This window comes from Octodon degus, unplaced genomic scaffold, assembly GCF_000260255.1.
Source record: "Octodon degus isolate 3935 unplaced genomic scaffold, OctDeg1.0 scaffold00105, whole genome shotgun sequence".
NCBI classification, from domain to species: domain Eukaryota; kingdom Metazoa; phylum Chordata; class Mammalia; order Rodentia; family Octodontidae; genus Octodon; species Octodon degus.
Window position 1 is genome coordinate 5,451,866 of NW_004524681.1, and position 16,584 is coordinate 5,468,449.

General features: G+C 47.6%; 1 protein-coding gene and 1 pseudogene across 1 annotated transcript in view; one reads left to right on the top strand and one right to left on the bottom strand.

The window, feature by feature from the left end:
* The window catches only part of Galk2 (galactokinase 2), a 141,386-nt gene that overhangs the window by 32,399 nt on the left and 92,403 nt on the right, over nt 1-16,584 (bottom strand). The window contains exons 7-8 of the mRNA XM_023724064.1: nt 11,086-11,184; nt 8,124-8,276 (exon numbers count right to left, since the gene is read on the bottom strand). Of these exons, the coding sequence (XP_023579832.1) occupies nt 8,124-8,276; nt 11,086-11,184 (252 nt within the window). The remainder of the gene's footprint in view (nt 1-8,123; nt 8,277-11,085; nt 11,185-16,584) is intronic.
* LOC111818860 lies at nt 6,551-6,745 on the top strand (annotated as a pseudogene).

Genomic DNA, 16,584 nt, shown 5'->3' on the forward strand with positions numbered 1-16,584 from the left:
ACGAGTCACCCAGCGCAGAGGGGGCAGGCCCGCCACCCGCACACTCCCACGGCGAGGGCTGCTCCCCAGTGTAATTCCCTAGCACCCTCAGCCACCCCAAATCAAACCAAAATACCAAGTGCTCTCCTCCACCCCAAAAAAGCTCCAGCTCCAAAGTTGGCCAGAGATGCAGAGAAGGGGTGGAAGGACAGCGCAGGGACCTGTCCCTAACAGGGAGCCCCTGCCGGGACTGCCTCGCTCTGACTCCTTGCATCAAGTCTTCTCCCCGTCACAAGAAGGAGAAAGGAGGGGAAACTCCCGCTCAGACAACAGTTCATCTTGCAAGCTAACCTCCCCACAACAAGGGCGCCTATAGTGTTGTTTCTGGTTAGACAGTATGAAGGACATATACTTAGTGCAAAATTTTCAAACACATAACCATAGCAAGTGTAGGGGGGGACCCTTGAAATGAATCATCTGTAATCACTGCAATGAGCTGAGCCCCCACTGCCATGTTCACAGCCTTCCTACCCCAAACTGCATCGTGCAAACCTCCGCACACAGTTTGATGAATAGCGCCACAAACTGCTGCTTTTATTGTGCACACCTCGATCTTTCCCTTCCCCTTCTTCTTACTGCATGGCCCCTCCTCAGGACCCTCAGGGTTGCTTCTGCAGCCTGCAGTTCTGGCTCTGCACCATTCCCAGCCCCGACAAACACATTCACCACCTTGCCCTGGCCCTGACTTAGTCACCCAGTGCTCATGCTTTACACAATCGCCTAGGGGTCACAGAAGCAGCCTGGCTGTGCAGAAGGGCCAGCTACACCCCACCCTGACCTTAGCACAGCCCCTTCTCCCTCCAGCAACCATCCATGGCTGACTCCTAAGAGATACAAGAAGAGCAAAGGCTAACCGGGCCTGCAATGTTCTGCTCATTTAAAGCAAGTCACCCAAACCTTAACATACCAGCTCCTTTCCTCTCGCAGGGACAAGCTACCCAACACCCACAACTTGAAGGAGAGGAGGTTTAATTAGGCTCACAGTTCAAGGAACTCATTGATGGTCCATGGCTCCAAAGCAGGAACATCATGGTGGAAGGGCACAGCGGAGAAAGTACGCTCACCCAGGGACGGTCAGGAAGCAGAGAGAGAAAAGAGACAGGGACAAGAATCCACCCTTCTGGGCCCTGCCTCCTAACAGCTTGGTCAGCTATAAACTCATCAGTATGCAAATCCACTGGGGAGCACAGCACCTACACACACAACCTGATCATCCTCCACACACAGGAGACCTTGGGGGACATTTTAGATCTGAACTATAACCCTTGGCCTGAAATTCCCTCTAGGTAAAGACACATTCAATGGCTACTTGAAAAGCTATTGTGAAGACTAAGAAAGATAACAACACCAAAGTGTGGCACCTCGCCTGGCCCAGAAGACAGGGCTCCAGGAGGTTCAAGTCCCCTTCCCTGTTAACACTCTCCTGCCTCCCCGTGAGTGCTGTCTCCTGCCTCTTTCTGCTATGCCTTCAAACATCCAAGTGCTCCCTCTCCTAAATCTTTAGTCTTCATCTGCCCTTCAGTAATGGGCAAATGCGACCTCCAAGGATTCTCACCTCCTAAACCACTGACAAATCGTTGGTCTTTGATGAATGAGACTGAGATCGTATTCATCTTAACCTTTAAGGCATCAATGAGGAATTCTACCCAGTGATAAGCTGCTATGCAGAAAAGTATAGGATATGGGAAAAGCACAGAAGAAAGCCTTCTAGCTCACAAGGGAGGTGAGGTGGCCCTGGAAACCTTCTCATAGGAATGGTGTCTACACCATGAGGAAAATAGAAACCCAGCCACAGAGGACCTTGCCTTCAACCCTTTCTATGTCCAGGGATAGCATCCCTTCTCACTACCCCCCATACTCTAAGACCTACTTCTCTTTAATAGAATACAAAGTTTCTGCTGCCAGAGTAATATTTCTAAAGTTCCTTGCCAACAGCACTCTCAGGTCCTCACCATCTCCTGCACCAGCCTGCCTATACTTAGCACAGCACCAAGGCCCTGCCATGGTCTGGCTCCAGGGAACACACAACCTGGTTGCAGTGGGTGCCACGCCTACCCCTTCCCAGCTTCCCCCTGGCGACTTGCACCCACCACTCCTGAGCACTCACGCTGGAGCTTGGCAGAGTGTGCTCACTGAACCAACAGAAGGAATGAAGCAGGCTGTATTCCTGGGCACTTGGTTTTTCTCTGATGAAATTCAGAAGAATGCCAAGACCTGAAATCATTACACCAACTCTTTATATTTTATCACCAGACAATGAGCAAGTTCCATTTTGACCACTAAGTGACAGAGTGAGCAATGGCTTCTAGCAGATGCCCCCCTAAGCAATCACTGTAAATTCGCCTTCAAGTGTCAAAGGACCACTGGAAACTCTCCCGCTGTTGCCCAGTCGCCACAAAGAGTCCAAGGTTTGCCAAAAGCAGTGGCATAACTTCCCTTCACTATGTGACTTCCCATGATACTTACTATTGACTTTGCCTACTCCATCCCTGAATACAACTAAAGGATGCTCTCTTTTATAGACATAAAATATTTCTGGAAAATTCTAAGCCACTAAATATGTGTAAAATTTTGTGCTCATGAAAAATCCCTGGACACTCTGTTAATTTAAGAGCATAAAAATCTGCCTCACTTAAAAGTATCATTTACGCAAGTAATAATTATAAATCTCTATTGAGTTTGCTTTGAAATGTTTTTAATTTTGGTTCAAATGCTGTATAAGACTCTGACTTTTAATGAATCTAAATCAATTAGTTTTTGAAAGCTGGTGGAGCAAGACAGACACAAAGGGGCAGAGAGAAAGAAAACTTCAGAATAGAAGAAACTGTGAATATTAAAATAAATAAAAAGCACCTTAATTGGTTCAGCATGATTCCTTGTGCTAATTAGACAGAAAAGGTGCTCGATTTGAGAAAGGGATTCTCCAAAGGTGAGAGGAGAAGCTGTGTCGCCCGTTACAAGCTTGCCCCGTGGGCCTGCGCTGCCGTCTCATTTTCAAGCTACCCGACGAGCCGCTCTCCACTGACACGGGGCAGGACTGTCAGAAGCAGTCAGTTTATCATACTGAGACTTCTGCTCCTTTTTTACATGAGAATTTATTTCCTTATTTGATGAGACCATTTTCAAGAAAAAAAAATCAAATTCATTCACATGGTGCCAAAATGGAACATAGTACCACTGCAACACAGTTTCACAAAACTTCAGCCTCTACTTCTAAGCAAAAGCATTTCCCTAACATCAGCATCTCTATGTGCAGCCGCTCTTAGCAACTTTCATTTCTTTTACTTTTGTACAGAACCTTAGATTCCGTGCTTTGCGGTAAGTAACACGTTGTGCAAAACATCCTGCACTGTGATGGCCTTTCACTTCTCTTTCTTCCATATTGTAGGAGAGAGAAGAACATATCATATCCGAGGCACTGTGTCTTATCCACATCAACTGAAGGGAATCTGTACCCCAAAGGCAAACTCAGATGCCAATTTCATGAGCAAAGTCCCTCTACAGGCAGGAGACAGGGAGCTAAGCTCAGGATGTTGGTGCCTCGGGCTGCTGAGGTTCAGCCCCACAGCTGCGTTCGTGGTCTTCTTCTTGCCCTCTGGAAAACAGCAGCCATGCCACGAACCCACGTCCACATCTCCTGCTTCCTTCCATTCCCCGTGCCTCTGGGAGAAGGCACCTAACTGAGTTCACACTCTGAGAGCAGCACTATGCACGTCTGAGGTGTCCTCGGGCAGGGAGTGCTTACTCATCAACCTCAAGACAAAGAATCAACAACAGTAAGCCCTAAGCAAATAAGACACTAATCTCTTCCATCTCCTGAAATGGGAAGGCCTTCTGACAGGAGAACAGTTCATTTAATCCCAGCTGTTGAAAAGTTTACTGTGCTATTTCTTCTCCATATATGTACTTCAGAAAAGAATTGCGCTCTGAGTTCCTGTTCCTCTATAACTTTCTGCTGTTGCTTATTTACTATCGACGCTATTAATTCATGCATTTGAGCCGAGCTAGTGTCCTCTGCACTTGTTCTGGGTGAGCACTGGGTTTCCTCCATATGTTTCTGCATTTGATTCTTTACTACAGATATTATTAATTCAGGGATTTCTTTTTTTATTTCCAATCTGAGTTCCTCTATACCTTTCTGCAGCTGTTTCTTTATTTCAGAAGTCACTGATTCATTGCTTTCAGCTGTGTGGTTCCCAATTTGTTCTGTGTTAGTGTCCTCTGCACTTGTTACGGGTAGGCTTGGGTTCTGAGGTTGCATTTTGTTCCTTCTTGTCATTTTGTGTAGCACTGTCTTCTGACTTTTGTTGTATATCATCGCTGTAGTTATAACCTTAGCACGTACTGAAGTTCAGGTGTAGATCTACAAAGTTTGGATTTATTCTGTTGTGCCTGGCTTGGGTCTGGCTGCTGTGCTCAGCTCCTTCCTGCTGCTGCCCTTGGGGGTGAACCTGTTGTGCCCCTCTGGCAAGATTTTCTGCTCCTGGACTAGCTGGGTGGTTCTATCCTCTACACTCTCTGCAGGGATTGCAGCTGCAGGGTTTTACCCCAGGCCTGTGTGCCAGGCCTGAGCTGAGCCTGGAGGGGACAAGGTGGAGTAGGGGGGAGAGGCAGCTCTCCCATACACTCACCGGGCCTGGGCTAGGACTGGGTCTGGGTGTTCCCGGAATGCGGCAGAAATTCCTACTCGGTGGGCGGGGTGGGGGAGATGCTGCGGAGTCCATATATGTACTGATCTGATGCTAAGAAAAGCTTAATGTTACAACTTTCTACATAAATTTTGGAAATTATCTCAATGACTACTTTCCAAATTGAAAACATGTGAATCTTGATCTTTAAAAGCAAGGTTCATCTCCCAAGTTTTCCACAAACAACAATAACAAACCCTTTCTCAGTGGGGCCTCATATGTCCCCTCCCCTATTTCTCCTGGGGTAAGGGGAAGAAGAAAAGTGCTGAGTCAGACACAAGGGCTCCTTCCATTGTTCACACCTCCATGGCACCTCGGTCAGCGTGGCACACACCAAACACTTGTCAAAAAAAGTGTCACATGGAGTCTGGGAATATAGCTCAGCAGTATGGTGCCTGCTTGACAAGTATGAGGTCTTGAGTTCAATCCTGGGTTCAAAAAAAAGGTGTGAAAAGGAGAAGAATAAGCAGGTGAAACAGAGAGAGATCATTCCTACATTCAACAGGTGCTCACCCTGTGTCTACTTCGGCCTAAGCTCTACATCAACCATAAAAGAGTTCACACAGTGGGCTGAGGCGCAGCTCAGGGGCACAGCTCTTGCCTAGCATGGAGGAGGCCTTGGGATCAGAATCTCTAGTGCCACAATAAAAAAAGAAAAAAATTTTAAAACCTTAAAAAAGAGTTAACAAGATGGACATAATCTCAGCTCTCAGCTAAATTCAAATCGGAAAGAGGAGATGAATGTTAGGCAAAGGACGATGGTAAATACCATAACTGAGAAATGCAGCTCTATGAAACATAAGGGCTCCCTCCCTGAGTTCAGGGCTGGCTTCCTTGAGGGACATTTACTGACACTTATAAGAGACTGGGAAAAGAGTACCCCAGCTGGGTGCAAAGGCCCTGAGCTCAGACTGAGTCTCAGGGTTGATAGTGGGGGACGCAAGGACAACAAGAAGGCATCCAGGCCTCAGATCACACTGATGGCTCGCAGGAGGGGATAGGAACTTCTTACTTAAATCCAGTGAAACAAGCTTTTGAAAGGTGGTAAGCAAGGCAACTGACCAGATTTAATCTTCTGAACAGTTATCCTAACTGTTATTTGATGAATGGATCTAGGGTGTGTGAATGCAGATGAAGGGTGTGTGGTTCTGGATCAGTCCCTTCATTGGTTCATCATAGTTTTGGGTGTGGGTAAGTGGAAGCCCCACTGTGGGCATAGGTAGCACCCTCTAAAGGCTTGTAGCCAGGCTGGGGACATAGCTCAGTGGTCAAAGTGCCTGCCTGGCAAGTGTAAGGACCTGGATTTGATCTCCAGTACCACATGCCATACTGACCCCAGGTGCACTATGTCAGCCACCAAAACTTGGCATGGTGGCACACAACTGTAATCCCAGCGCTTGGGAGGCTGAAAATAGGAGGATCACCATGAGTCTGATCTGTGTAGTAAGACCCTGTGAACCCTGTACTAAACACACTTTTAAAAAATGGGGTAAAAGGCTAACAGCCCAGATGGGATGAAAGGGAAAGGGTGGCCTGCTGATGCTGTGGCTCCCCGCGCCCCGCCTCCCTGCTTCACTGCCAGGGGCTGCCTCTCCTCTGCAATGCTGCTGCCGTGGAGCCAGCTGACGATAAACTGAAACCTTGAAAACCTGTGAGCTGAAACTAAACTTCTTCCTTTATCTCATAGGTGTTGGGTACTTTGTCTCAGCAACTGAGAAAGTAACTAAGACAAAGGCATGCAGAAAGATTGAGTTCGAAGAGGATACCTGAGCCTGCCGACTAGACAAGATGAGCAAAGCTCATGGTCCCGAGCTGAAAACTTTATGGACAAAAAGTTATCACTGAAGTTGAATGGTGGCAGACACGTCCAAGGAATACTGCAAGGATTTGATCCCTTTATGACTCTTGTGATAGACGAATGTGTGGAGATGGCAACTAGTGGGCAACAGAACAACACCGGACTGGTGGTAAGACAAGGAAATAGTATCCCCATGTTGGAAGCCTTGGAACGAGTTTAAATAATGACTGCTCAGCAGAAAAATTCATGCCCCTCCTCCAAGCACTACTTTCACTGACTAAAGATTGGGTCATACACATTTTCATATATTAAATTTTGTTAAATAAACTTTTGTAATAGCAAAAAAAAGAAAAAAGAAAGAAAGATTGAGTTCAACTTGAGTATGTGCAATCTCAAAGGTCTATGATTCAGTGAAGCAGAGATGCCGAATATAAAGTTTGGAGTTCAGCCAAACATTTGGAACACTTAAAGATGCTCACTAGGTATTTATCAGCACTGAGCTAGAGGCTGAAGCTACAAGGGGGCATGAGACTAAGGGAGGAAAGAAGAAAAGAAAGAAAAGGAGAAGGCCGTGGCCAACACCTTGAAAAACATCACATGTAGGGAGCCGTACAGGTTGGTAGCGGGTCTGTGGGGCCAGATCTATTCCTAACATGAAACAGCGGCTCAGATCACTTGGGAGGTCGGTCAGGCCCTGCCAGCTAATGAGAGTTTGAGAGGAATAAAAAAGGTATGAAATTGTTACTCAAGAGAAAACAGATTCTAGGCTGTGGCAGGTGAAGATTGGGTGGTAAAATCCATCAGCTTAGTAGGAACACAATCACAGGAATCCTGTGGATCTTCTGTGGATCTCCTGTGGCGCTCTGGACCTTCCACAGGGTTTCATGTTGTGTGCCTTTTCAACGCACTAATGACTAATCACACACTGACCACGTCCTACGTGGTCCCTCCGTAACTTACCTCTGCTCCTTCTATTCCTAGGTCCTGAGCCTTGTGAACACCCTCCTGCTATTGTGTATGACACTGCCCTGTGAGTACTTCCTGAGTAAATCCCAGCTGGACTGGCAAGGGCCATCTGAGTGTGCCACCTGGAGCTCCCAGGAGCCCTCTGCTGTGTGTCCTCACCAGGTGTGAGGACAGCCTCTTTCTAGGGCCAGGGGGCTGAACCACATCTGTATTTTTCGAGTGACCAGCCGCAGCCCTCGCCTCTGACGGCACCAGGGCAGTCAAGCTGCCAAGACCTTGTTAGGCACCCAAGGCCAACGGTCATCAGTACAGTCGGCTGCTCCCAGCATCTTTCTCCACCTGTAGACCTGACACACAGCCTGACGCCAGCCATCCTCTTCTCCTTGGTGCTGTTCTGCAAGACTCAGCCAAGAAGTCCACACAACTTCCGGAGGGCAGAGGACACAGCCACGCCCATCGGCTTCTCTGTTCCCTGTCTTGGGGATCAGGTCACTGCGTGCAAAGACCTTCTATTGGAATGTTGCTGCCAGAATGCTGCCTTAAAGTATGAGGAAGGCCACAAACTAGGACAGAATAGACAGAAAAAGGCCCCAGAAAAGCTACGAGGCATTTGCTGTGTGCTGTGCTCATACCTTGGCGGCCAGCCGGCACTCCATTACTCTGATGTTGAAGTGGGATGTTGCGGCCTTGTTCATTTCCACACAGCTATTGGCGATCACAAACGCTGCTCCACTCGGGAGCTTCACATCGGTTGCCCTCAGAGGGCTAAACTCTATCAGCTTGGCCTATTGGAAGATAAATGATAGGTAAGATACGATTCATAAGCGTTCGAAAGATGTTCAAGCATCTGGCACAGATAATGAAGTTTTCCTTCAAATAATGAAGTTCAAGCATCATCTGGCACAGATAATGAAGTTTTCCTTCAAAATGCATTCATTCAATTCTTCTGGAAAAATATCCAAAAGGAAAATAGCTAGGGTGAATGGGGCCTCTAATCCTAGTTTTTTTAGGAATCTCCACACTGATTTCCACAGTGGTTGTAACAGCCTGCACTCCCACCAACCTGGAAAAGGGCTCCTTTTCCCACAGCCCCTCCAGCATTCGTTATTGGTTGATTTCTTAATAACAGCCACTCTTTCTGGAGATGGAATCTCTGTTGTTTAAATTTGCATTTTTTGAATGACCAATGATACTGTACATTTTTTCACATAATTGCCATCTCTATTTCTTCATCTAAGAAATATGTATTAATCTTAGATGACCATTTTTGGATTAGGTCTTTGAATGTTAGGGGCCTGATTTTTTAAATTCTTTATATGTTCTTTGAAGTCCTCTATCTGAGGGACAGTTGATTAAAATTATTTTCTAATTCATGCATTTTTGAGCAGCGCACGTGTGTCCCAGAAGGAAGCAACGTCGGCCCGGAGAGTTGCGCCAGGCACCTGGGTTTCTCCGCGAGCATGTCGCACTTGCGGATGAACCTCAAGCGTAAGAAGACTGAGAAGCGGAGCCTCAAACTGTGGCAGCAGGACGTAAAGCTGCCGGGAGCCTCAACTGCGAGCCTGTCAGAGATTCATGATGGCACTGTGCCCAAAGAGACAACAAGAGGTAAAAAAAAAAGTTAAAAAATCTCTACTTCATGGGTTTTCTTTTTACTCTGTTGGTGGTTTCTTTTGACATGCAAAAACTTTTCAATAAGATGAGGTCCTAGTTATTGATTCTTTCTCAGCTATTAAAAAAATAATAAACTAGAGGTTTTTATAGGCAGCTGGAGACTACACTCATAAGTGAAATGAATCCGACCTGCATGTGTAAACATCATATTGTCTCCCTAGTGTAAGCAGCTGAAAGAGGAAATAAAGCCCAACAGGTACAAAAGACATTGTTAAAAGGAAAGAAACTGCTCAAAAGGAAAGAACAACTGGGATGAGGGGCAGGAAGAAAAGGGGGTGGATATTAGCTACGATAATTATATTCCTAATCTCTATTGGTTTAGCAAAAGGAACGGTTGATGCTTAATTTTTTTGAATCAATTTTGCGTGCCTGTGTCTGGTAAATGGACCAATTACTTTGAAGATAACGGTATGCACTATAACAACCATTTCCTATCATCTTGTTTTGAAATTCTGTATCTTTTTTAATAGCCTGTTTTATTTCATATTGTTTAAATTAAAAAAACTTTTTTTAAATGCAGGGGCCAGGGAGATGGCTCAGTAGAATACGTGCTTGCCTGGCAAGAGCAAGGGCCTGAGTTCAATCCCCTGTTCCGCCAAAAAAAAAAAAAAAAAAAAAAAGCATTCATTCATTTATATATTACATGTGGCTTCCAGGCCCTGGAAACAGACTCACACCCAGGCACACAGTGTCCTGCCCTCACCCAGCCTGCAATCTAGTGAGAAAGGCAGTACACAGACAACTCCATCCCCAAGCTGTAAGTGGTGCAGGGCAAGAACTGGATGGGTGCTGAGCAGAAACTGAACTGAAGGCCCACTCAGGTGCAGCCTGGCAAGGTCTCCTTGGAGGGGAAACCTGGCTGGAGCCCTAAGGGATGGGCAAGAACAGGGCAGACCGGACTTTCTTCTCCCAGATAAGGTGTCAAGAAGAAGGAAGAGCATACGCACATCCACAGGAAACAACGTAGGGCGTTAGTAGAGGTTTCAGTGTGGAAATGAGGCTAGTGCTGGGCATCTGGAGAGGAAGATGAAAGAGACTGGGCTGCCGAGGTGACCCGGGGTCAACGACAGAGATCTGTGCAGGTCCGAAGAGTGTGGGCGCAGTTCAGAATCCCCACACACACACCCCAGCTTACACGGCTGTCGGGACTCTTGCCATCACGTCTATGTGTCAAGTCTTGTCCAAATGCCCAGAGAATTTTCTTAGTATTAAACCACATTCCCTCAGGCCTCATGTCTTTGGCTCAGGGGAATCAATGACAAATACGCCTAATAAGAAAGAGTCCAGGTGATCTGGGAAAATAGCCAATCTGGAGGAATGCGATGAAGAGCTAAGAAAAGATCTTAAAGAAATGTCTGTTTCTACTTTGGAATTGGGCAGTTTATGGGCACCAACCAAAACCTCTGCTCGGCCCAGAGGGGCTGGTGGCCAAGGGGAACTGGTACCCAGCAAAAGAATCCACTGCTGGCTCACTGTCAACATTCTTTTCTCCACCACTGAAACCCCAAAAATGTTGACAGAGAAAAATGATACCAGAGAGTAAATTATAAAAAGAGGGTTATGAATATACATGGCCAGAGGACTAACATTTGGGTTTGAAACCAACGAGACAGCATGAAAATGCCACGAGATGAAGTGATTGAGGATTGGAGCAGGAAAGGAGGTCCCTAGAACCAGGGAACAGAGAAACCTTAACAATGAAGACATGAGAAAAAGAACTGGCCAGGAGGAAAAGTAGACGAAGCGTAAATCCAGAAGCATAACATCAAAGTGATCAGTGTGAAAGCGAGTAAATGGTGGCAGCTCTGGGAAATAGCATCCTCCAAGAGCGCTTCTAGCCAAGCAAGCAGGGGCCCCGCGCACTCCTCCCCATGAGAACTGCCCGTAACTCTGATCTGCACACAGCTCTATGCCACCTACGGTTCCTTCTTCCGCAAGAAATGAGATGGACTGGTCCATCCCTCCTCCTTCAGTACCAATGTAACGCTCACTCTTGGCACAGATTTCCGCAAGCTCCACCTGAAGAGAAAAGGAAAACTTGATTTGTGCTGTGAACATGGTCAGGACCGAGCTCTCATCTAAGTCCTACTCCAGACCCAACAAATATGCCTGGATTCCAGGGACAGTTCTGACCAATTCATAGTGAGCGCCTGGAGAGAGGTGCTAACAGGAACGCAGAGGACCACATGCCCAACAGGAGACACGAGATACTGATGACACACGCTGTTCTTGACACTTCTAGAAGGCTCCAGGGGCAGCCAGGCTCTCCCACCTCTCTCTACCCCATTACTCCAGACTGCCTCAGCCTCCTCTGTCTCCAGCCCTGTACTACACCACAGTCCTCCCAAAGTCAAAGTGTATTTCCAATCCAAGAGTGATGGATGTGTCTCTCTGACCTCTCCATTACATGTAGAACAGGACTTCCCAGACACATCTTCCTCCATCTAAGATGAAGATGAGCACAATCCTAAAACAAACTGACAATCTCAAAATATCTATGCAAGAATCTCCAATGGCTTCTCCACTGGTAAACAAGTTCAAACTCCTCAGCCCAGCATTTCAAAGTCTTCCAACTCTGGCATATGAAATGGTCTTATCTAGTCTTCTCTTCCAGTTAGATGTGTCTCCTTGGTCATCTCACACTCATTGACACAGCCTGGCACTGTGTCCTGTTCTCTTCTGTATGAGTCCTCCTGCCACTCAAGGGCCAGCTTATGGACCACATTACATGGCCCAGCCATCAGCTACCACTCAGTTCTTCTGCCATACGGCCTCACGCCAAGGCGTCCACTTGCCCTGAACCCCTACAACACTCGTGGTTAGTACCGTCTATTTCCATTACTCAGCCATTCACTATGCACTCCTTCTTCTCAGATGTTACCCGGGCTCTTCTCTCTCACTCTGATGAGTGCAGTTCAATGTGTGACCCTTCTGAAACCACGTAGTACGGTCAGCTCTTGCCCGTTGGTTGCCAGGACCTAACACCCACACTTAGCATGGTACAGAAGGTTGTGAATGACTTGACCCCTGCTCCTCCACCCCCATCCCATAACCCTAAGCACCAGCTATGGGAACATGGAACAAATGCTGGCTCCCTCACCCGTGGGCACCTTACAAGACAATGTTCTGCCTTCTCCCGCATCACTCACATCAGCCAACAACTCAAGGATCACCTCCTCTGGAGCCCACACCACCACCCAACTCAGGCCTGCCCCGTTACTGCTCCTCACACTCCCTAGGTGTCATTCTATTACCATTTTCTTCATCCTATTAATACATTTTAGATATACATAGTGATCGCATCTGTCACAGGAATTTGAACCTATATGTGATGTATCTTGATTCTTCTTGTTTCGGCTTTTTGTTTTGGTTTGTTTGTTGTTTTTACTGAGACACTCTCACTATGTAATAAAGGCTGGGCTTGAATTCACTATGTAGTCCAGGCTGGCCTTGAACTCACAACGATCCTCCTCCTCGACCTTCCAAGTGTTGGGATTACAGATGCAATGGCACATGCTACCTTGCCCGGCTCTATTTACCATTTCTGAATCATGATTCAAGTGTGCGTTTACTTGCTTCTTGTTCCACCCAGCCACGTGAGCCCAGGATGCTCCAGGCCAGAGCACATTTCGCTATGGTAAGCTGAATCATGGTGTTTATTGTTGCTCCTGTATCATGTCTCCACCACATCTGCTTCCCCCAGAAGACTCTGTCCTTGGAAGACAAACACAGGACCCCTTTGTGTCACCTTCTTCACACAGCTGAGTGTGTCGTGACTGCCCATAAACACCGCACCCCATTTGCTGAGAATAGCTTCCCGATGCCATGTGACAGATTCTGCGGGGGTCACATTTCTCGCCGGCCCTGTGAATTCACTAACATTAACTTTGTCCTGTGACAAGAGGCAAGCTCAGGATTCTGACACAAGGGGCACCGCCCGTGGCCTGCTGTGACTGTCCATAACAGGCACATCAAAAATAAATCAGTGACCAAAAGGTCAAAGCCCTTGAATTTAAAATAGAGAGAAACAACAAACCCTGATGAGCAGACCCAGGTGCCCACCTAACTGTGATTCTGGGCCAGCGTGAAAAGTTGCTACGGCCACGAGGTGTGTGTGCGTGTGTGTGTGTGTGTGTGTGCGCGTGCGTGCGTGCACGCCATGAATGCTGGGCAACCCCTTTCAGCTTCCACGGCACCTTCACAGCATCCAGAGGAAGACCTCGGGGCTCAGACCCAGGAAATGGAAGTGCCAGAGCCAGGATCTGCGCCTGTCCTGTCAGGCTCGAAGCCTGTGTCCTCCTCAGTAGGACTCCAGCAGCTTCCTCCAGACAGAGGCGGCACAACCCATTTTTCATTCCATCAAAGGGGTAAAAAAAAGAATGAGAGTCATCCACATTTAAATATCTCCCCCATAAGAAGAGCAAAAGCAAACCACTGAGGGCTGAGGATTTTAGGCTTATTACTTACTTTTTTCAAAGGAAAATCTCCTGATATGTGCTAACAACTGCATACATGAACAGAAGTGAGCTATGCACTTCTCAGGACTATGTGCATGAACCCAGGTGATCTCTGACAATCCCCCACACCCTCGTGTCAAGGAGAGCAGAGCAGGCACCGCAAGGCCAGAGCCAACTTTCCACCTGATGGCTGTGGAGCCTGACCCTCTCTTTCTCCTCTCCCTACACACACACACACACACACACACACACACACCACGTACACCACATACAACCTAACAACATGCAAGCAACAACCAAGTAGCAGTTTATACTTCTTCTCAGAAATGTTGCTGTTTCTTATTTATTTATTTATTTATTTGGTACAAGGTCTCACGACGCAGCTCAGACTCATGATCCTCCTGTCTCAGCCTCCCTAGCCCTGGGAGTACAGGTATGTGCCACCACACTCATTTCAGTGCCTGGTGCAGCATGTGGTACCGGGGATCAAATCTGGGTTCTTGCGCTTGTCAGACAGGCACTTAGACTGCCTGGCTATCTACCTAGCCTTTCTGGGGTTTTTTGTCTGTTGGTTTGTTTGTTTTTTTCTTTATTTCCTTTTTTTCTTTTGTGAAGTATTGTGCAGGGCACCCAGGGACTCTCTACTCAGCCACTGAGCTACCTCCCCCATAGCCAGCCTGTCTTTTCCTCTCTCCTCACCCCCTCCTTTGACAGGTTCTCATTAAACTGTCCAGGCTAGCCTTGAACTTATGCTCCTCTTGCCTCAGCCTCCCACGTAGCTGGGATTACAGGCACGCGCTGTCACCCAGCCTGGTGACATGTTTCGTTCTGCACGTACACCCAAGCTCACTAAGAGGCCCCGTTACCACCACACAGGGCTGGCTCCCTCCTTCCCTCCGAAATACTAACGTCTGATGATCACTGGAGAAGGCAGCTTGACTGCAGCAGAAACTCTGCCAATGCCTGTGGCCAACCAACAGACTCTCTTCTGATTTCTGCCCACCAGACCATGAGAAGCAACCCGATATTACCCACAGATGTCCTTCACCCACTAAAGATACTTCATGAGCGATTATCCCAAAGCAGCCTCCGAAGGAACCAGATGCACAAGGGCCCGCACACTGAACTGTGCACCCACTTTTGCTCAGCCATGAGCTCTGGGTAAAAGGAGAAATGGCAGAGTCGGGTTTCGCAGTCATCGAGAAGGCTGAAGATCCAGGCATGCGCTGCCTCACGTAGCCTGGGTGCTCATACAAACAGTAACGATGAAGACCCAAGGGCGGGGGACATAGCTCAGCAGTCTAAGTGCCTCCCCCGCAAGCACAAGGACCCAGGTTCCATCCCTAGCACCACATGCCAGGCCGCCACCCCGGGAACCGAAACTAGGCCTGGTGGTGCACACCTACAATCCCAGCACCGGGGAGGCTGAGACAGAAAGATCACTACGAGGCTGAGCTGTGCAGTGAGACCCTGTACCAAATAAATAATAAATAAAAAATTTTAAAAGACTCAAAATATTAGCACAGACAGCTCACCTTTGTTTAGCAGTGTTCCTAGTGAGACTGTCAAAACTAGAACTACACAGAAAGGAAGACGGTCTCTAAGTGAGTTCACCAGGCCTTCAGGAAGTTGGCCTATGGAGAGCATGGCTTGAGACAGAACTCGCCTGCTCCTGTCGGCCATGCTGAGATGGAAAGGAAGGCGATAACCTTGCTCGTTCATTTAGCTCAGTCACATCACGGCCACTGAAACCTGGTCCTGTGGCCGGGAGAACAGGACAGGCTCGGTCCTCAGAAGCTCGGGGCATTACTGCCCGGGGAATAAGCCTTCCACAGGAAATGAGAGTGCTGTGTGGGGCCTCTGCGTGCTGCTGGCCTGCCTTAGCCCCACAAACCGTCAGCCACACCCACGCTTCCTGTGGGGGCTCCCCAAAGGGGTCCCCTGACAGAAGCTGGGGCGGGGCTGAGGGAGGGAGCCCCTTCCAGGGACGTGTTCACACTCAGGAGTCACCATGAGCAGCTTCCTCTCGGCCTGGTTTCCAGTCTTCAGCTGTCCTCTGTCACTGAGCACTCTGCCACCTGTCTGCGATATAACCCCGGACAAAGGTGGGTAAGCGAGATGTTAATGGCTTGTGACTTCTTTCCTGGAAATCCGTCCTCTGTGTTCTCCTCCTGCAATCCTTCCCCACCAAAACTCCTGAAATACCTGCCTGCCCTTCCCTGGGGCTGTTTCCAGTGTCCCCCAGGAACCTGCACTCCCTGAGCTAGGACCGGCCAGGCCGCTCCCAAGGTGAAGCTGAAGACCAGTGCAGACTCGCTTTGTTTGCTGACATGGCTGGTGACCAACCTCCAACTCAGAGACGCTCTGAAGAAAAATTATTCTTATTACAGAAAGGATGCCTTCATTTTTCTTAAAAAGAGAGAGTCCATTATTTCCTTTCTTGTCTCTAATGCAAAAACATGGCCCTCCACGGAACCCATACTGGCAACGTGTGCATTTTATTTATTTATTTATTTTATTCATTTTAATGAGAAAAAAAGATAAAATAGCAATGAAACAGTTTCAAAACAGGTTTGTAGGTCTGTTACAATAATTAATACATTGCATGTTGTTGTCTTCATAGTAGTTATTCAGAGGACAAGATGCAGACATGATATCTTGTCTAAACAATATTAGTACAAACCTTTCTTCTCAATGAACTAAGAAAAAGTAGCTGTATATCTATCCTAACTGACTTATATAAATATTTTTTCACAACAAAATGGTCCATTTTTATTTTATTGAGAAATAGCAATGAGGAGTCCTAGCCCAGGTCCGGTGAGTGTGTGGAGAGCTTCCTGCTACCCTGCACCAGCAGGACCAGTCCCAGCCCAGGAGCAGCGTAGGCCGGACCCTCTCCCAACCCCGCGGGCCGCCCCCCACCACTCCTCCATACCTACCCCACACCTCCCACCGAGTAGGA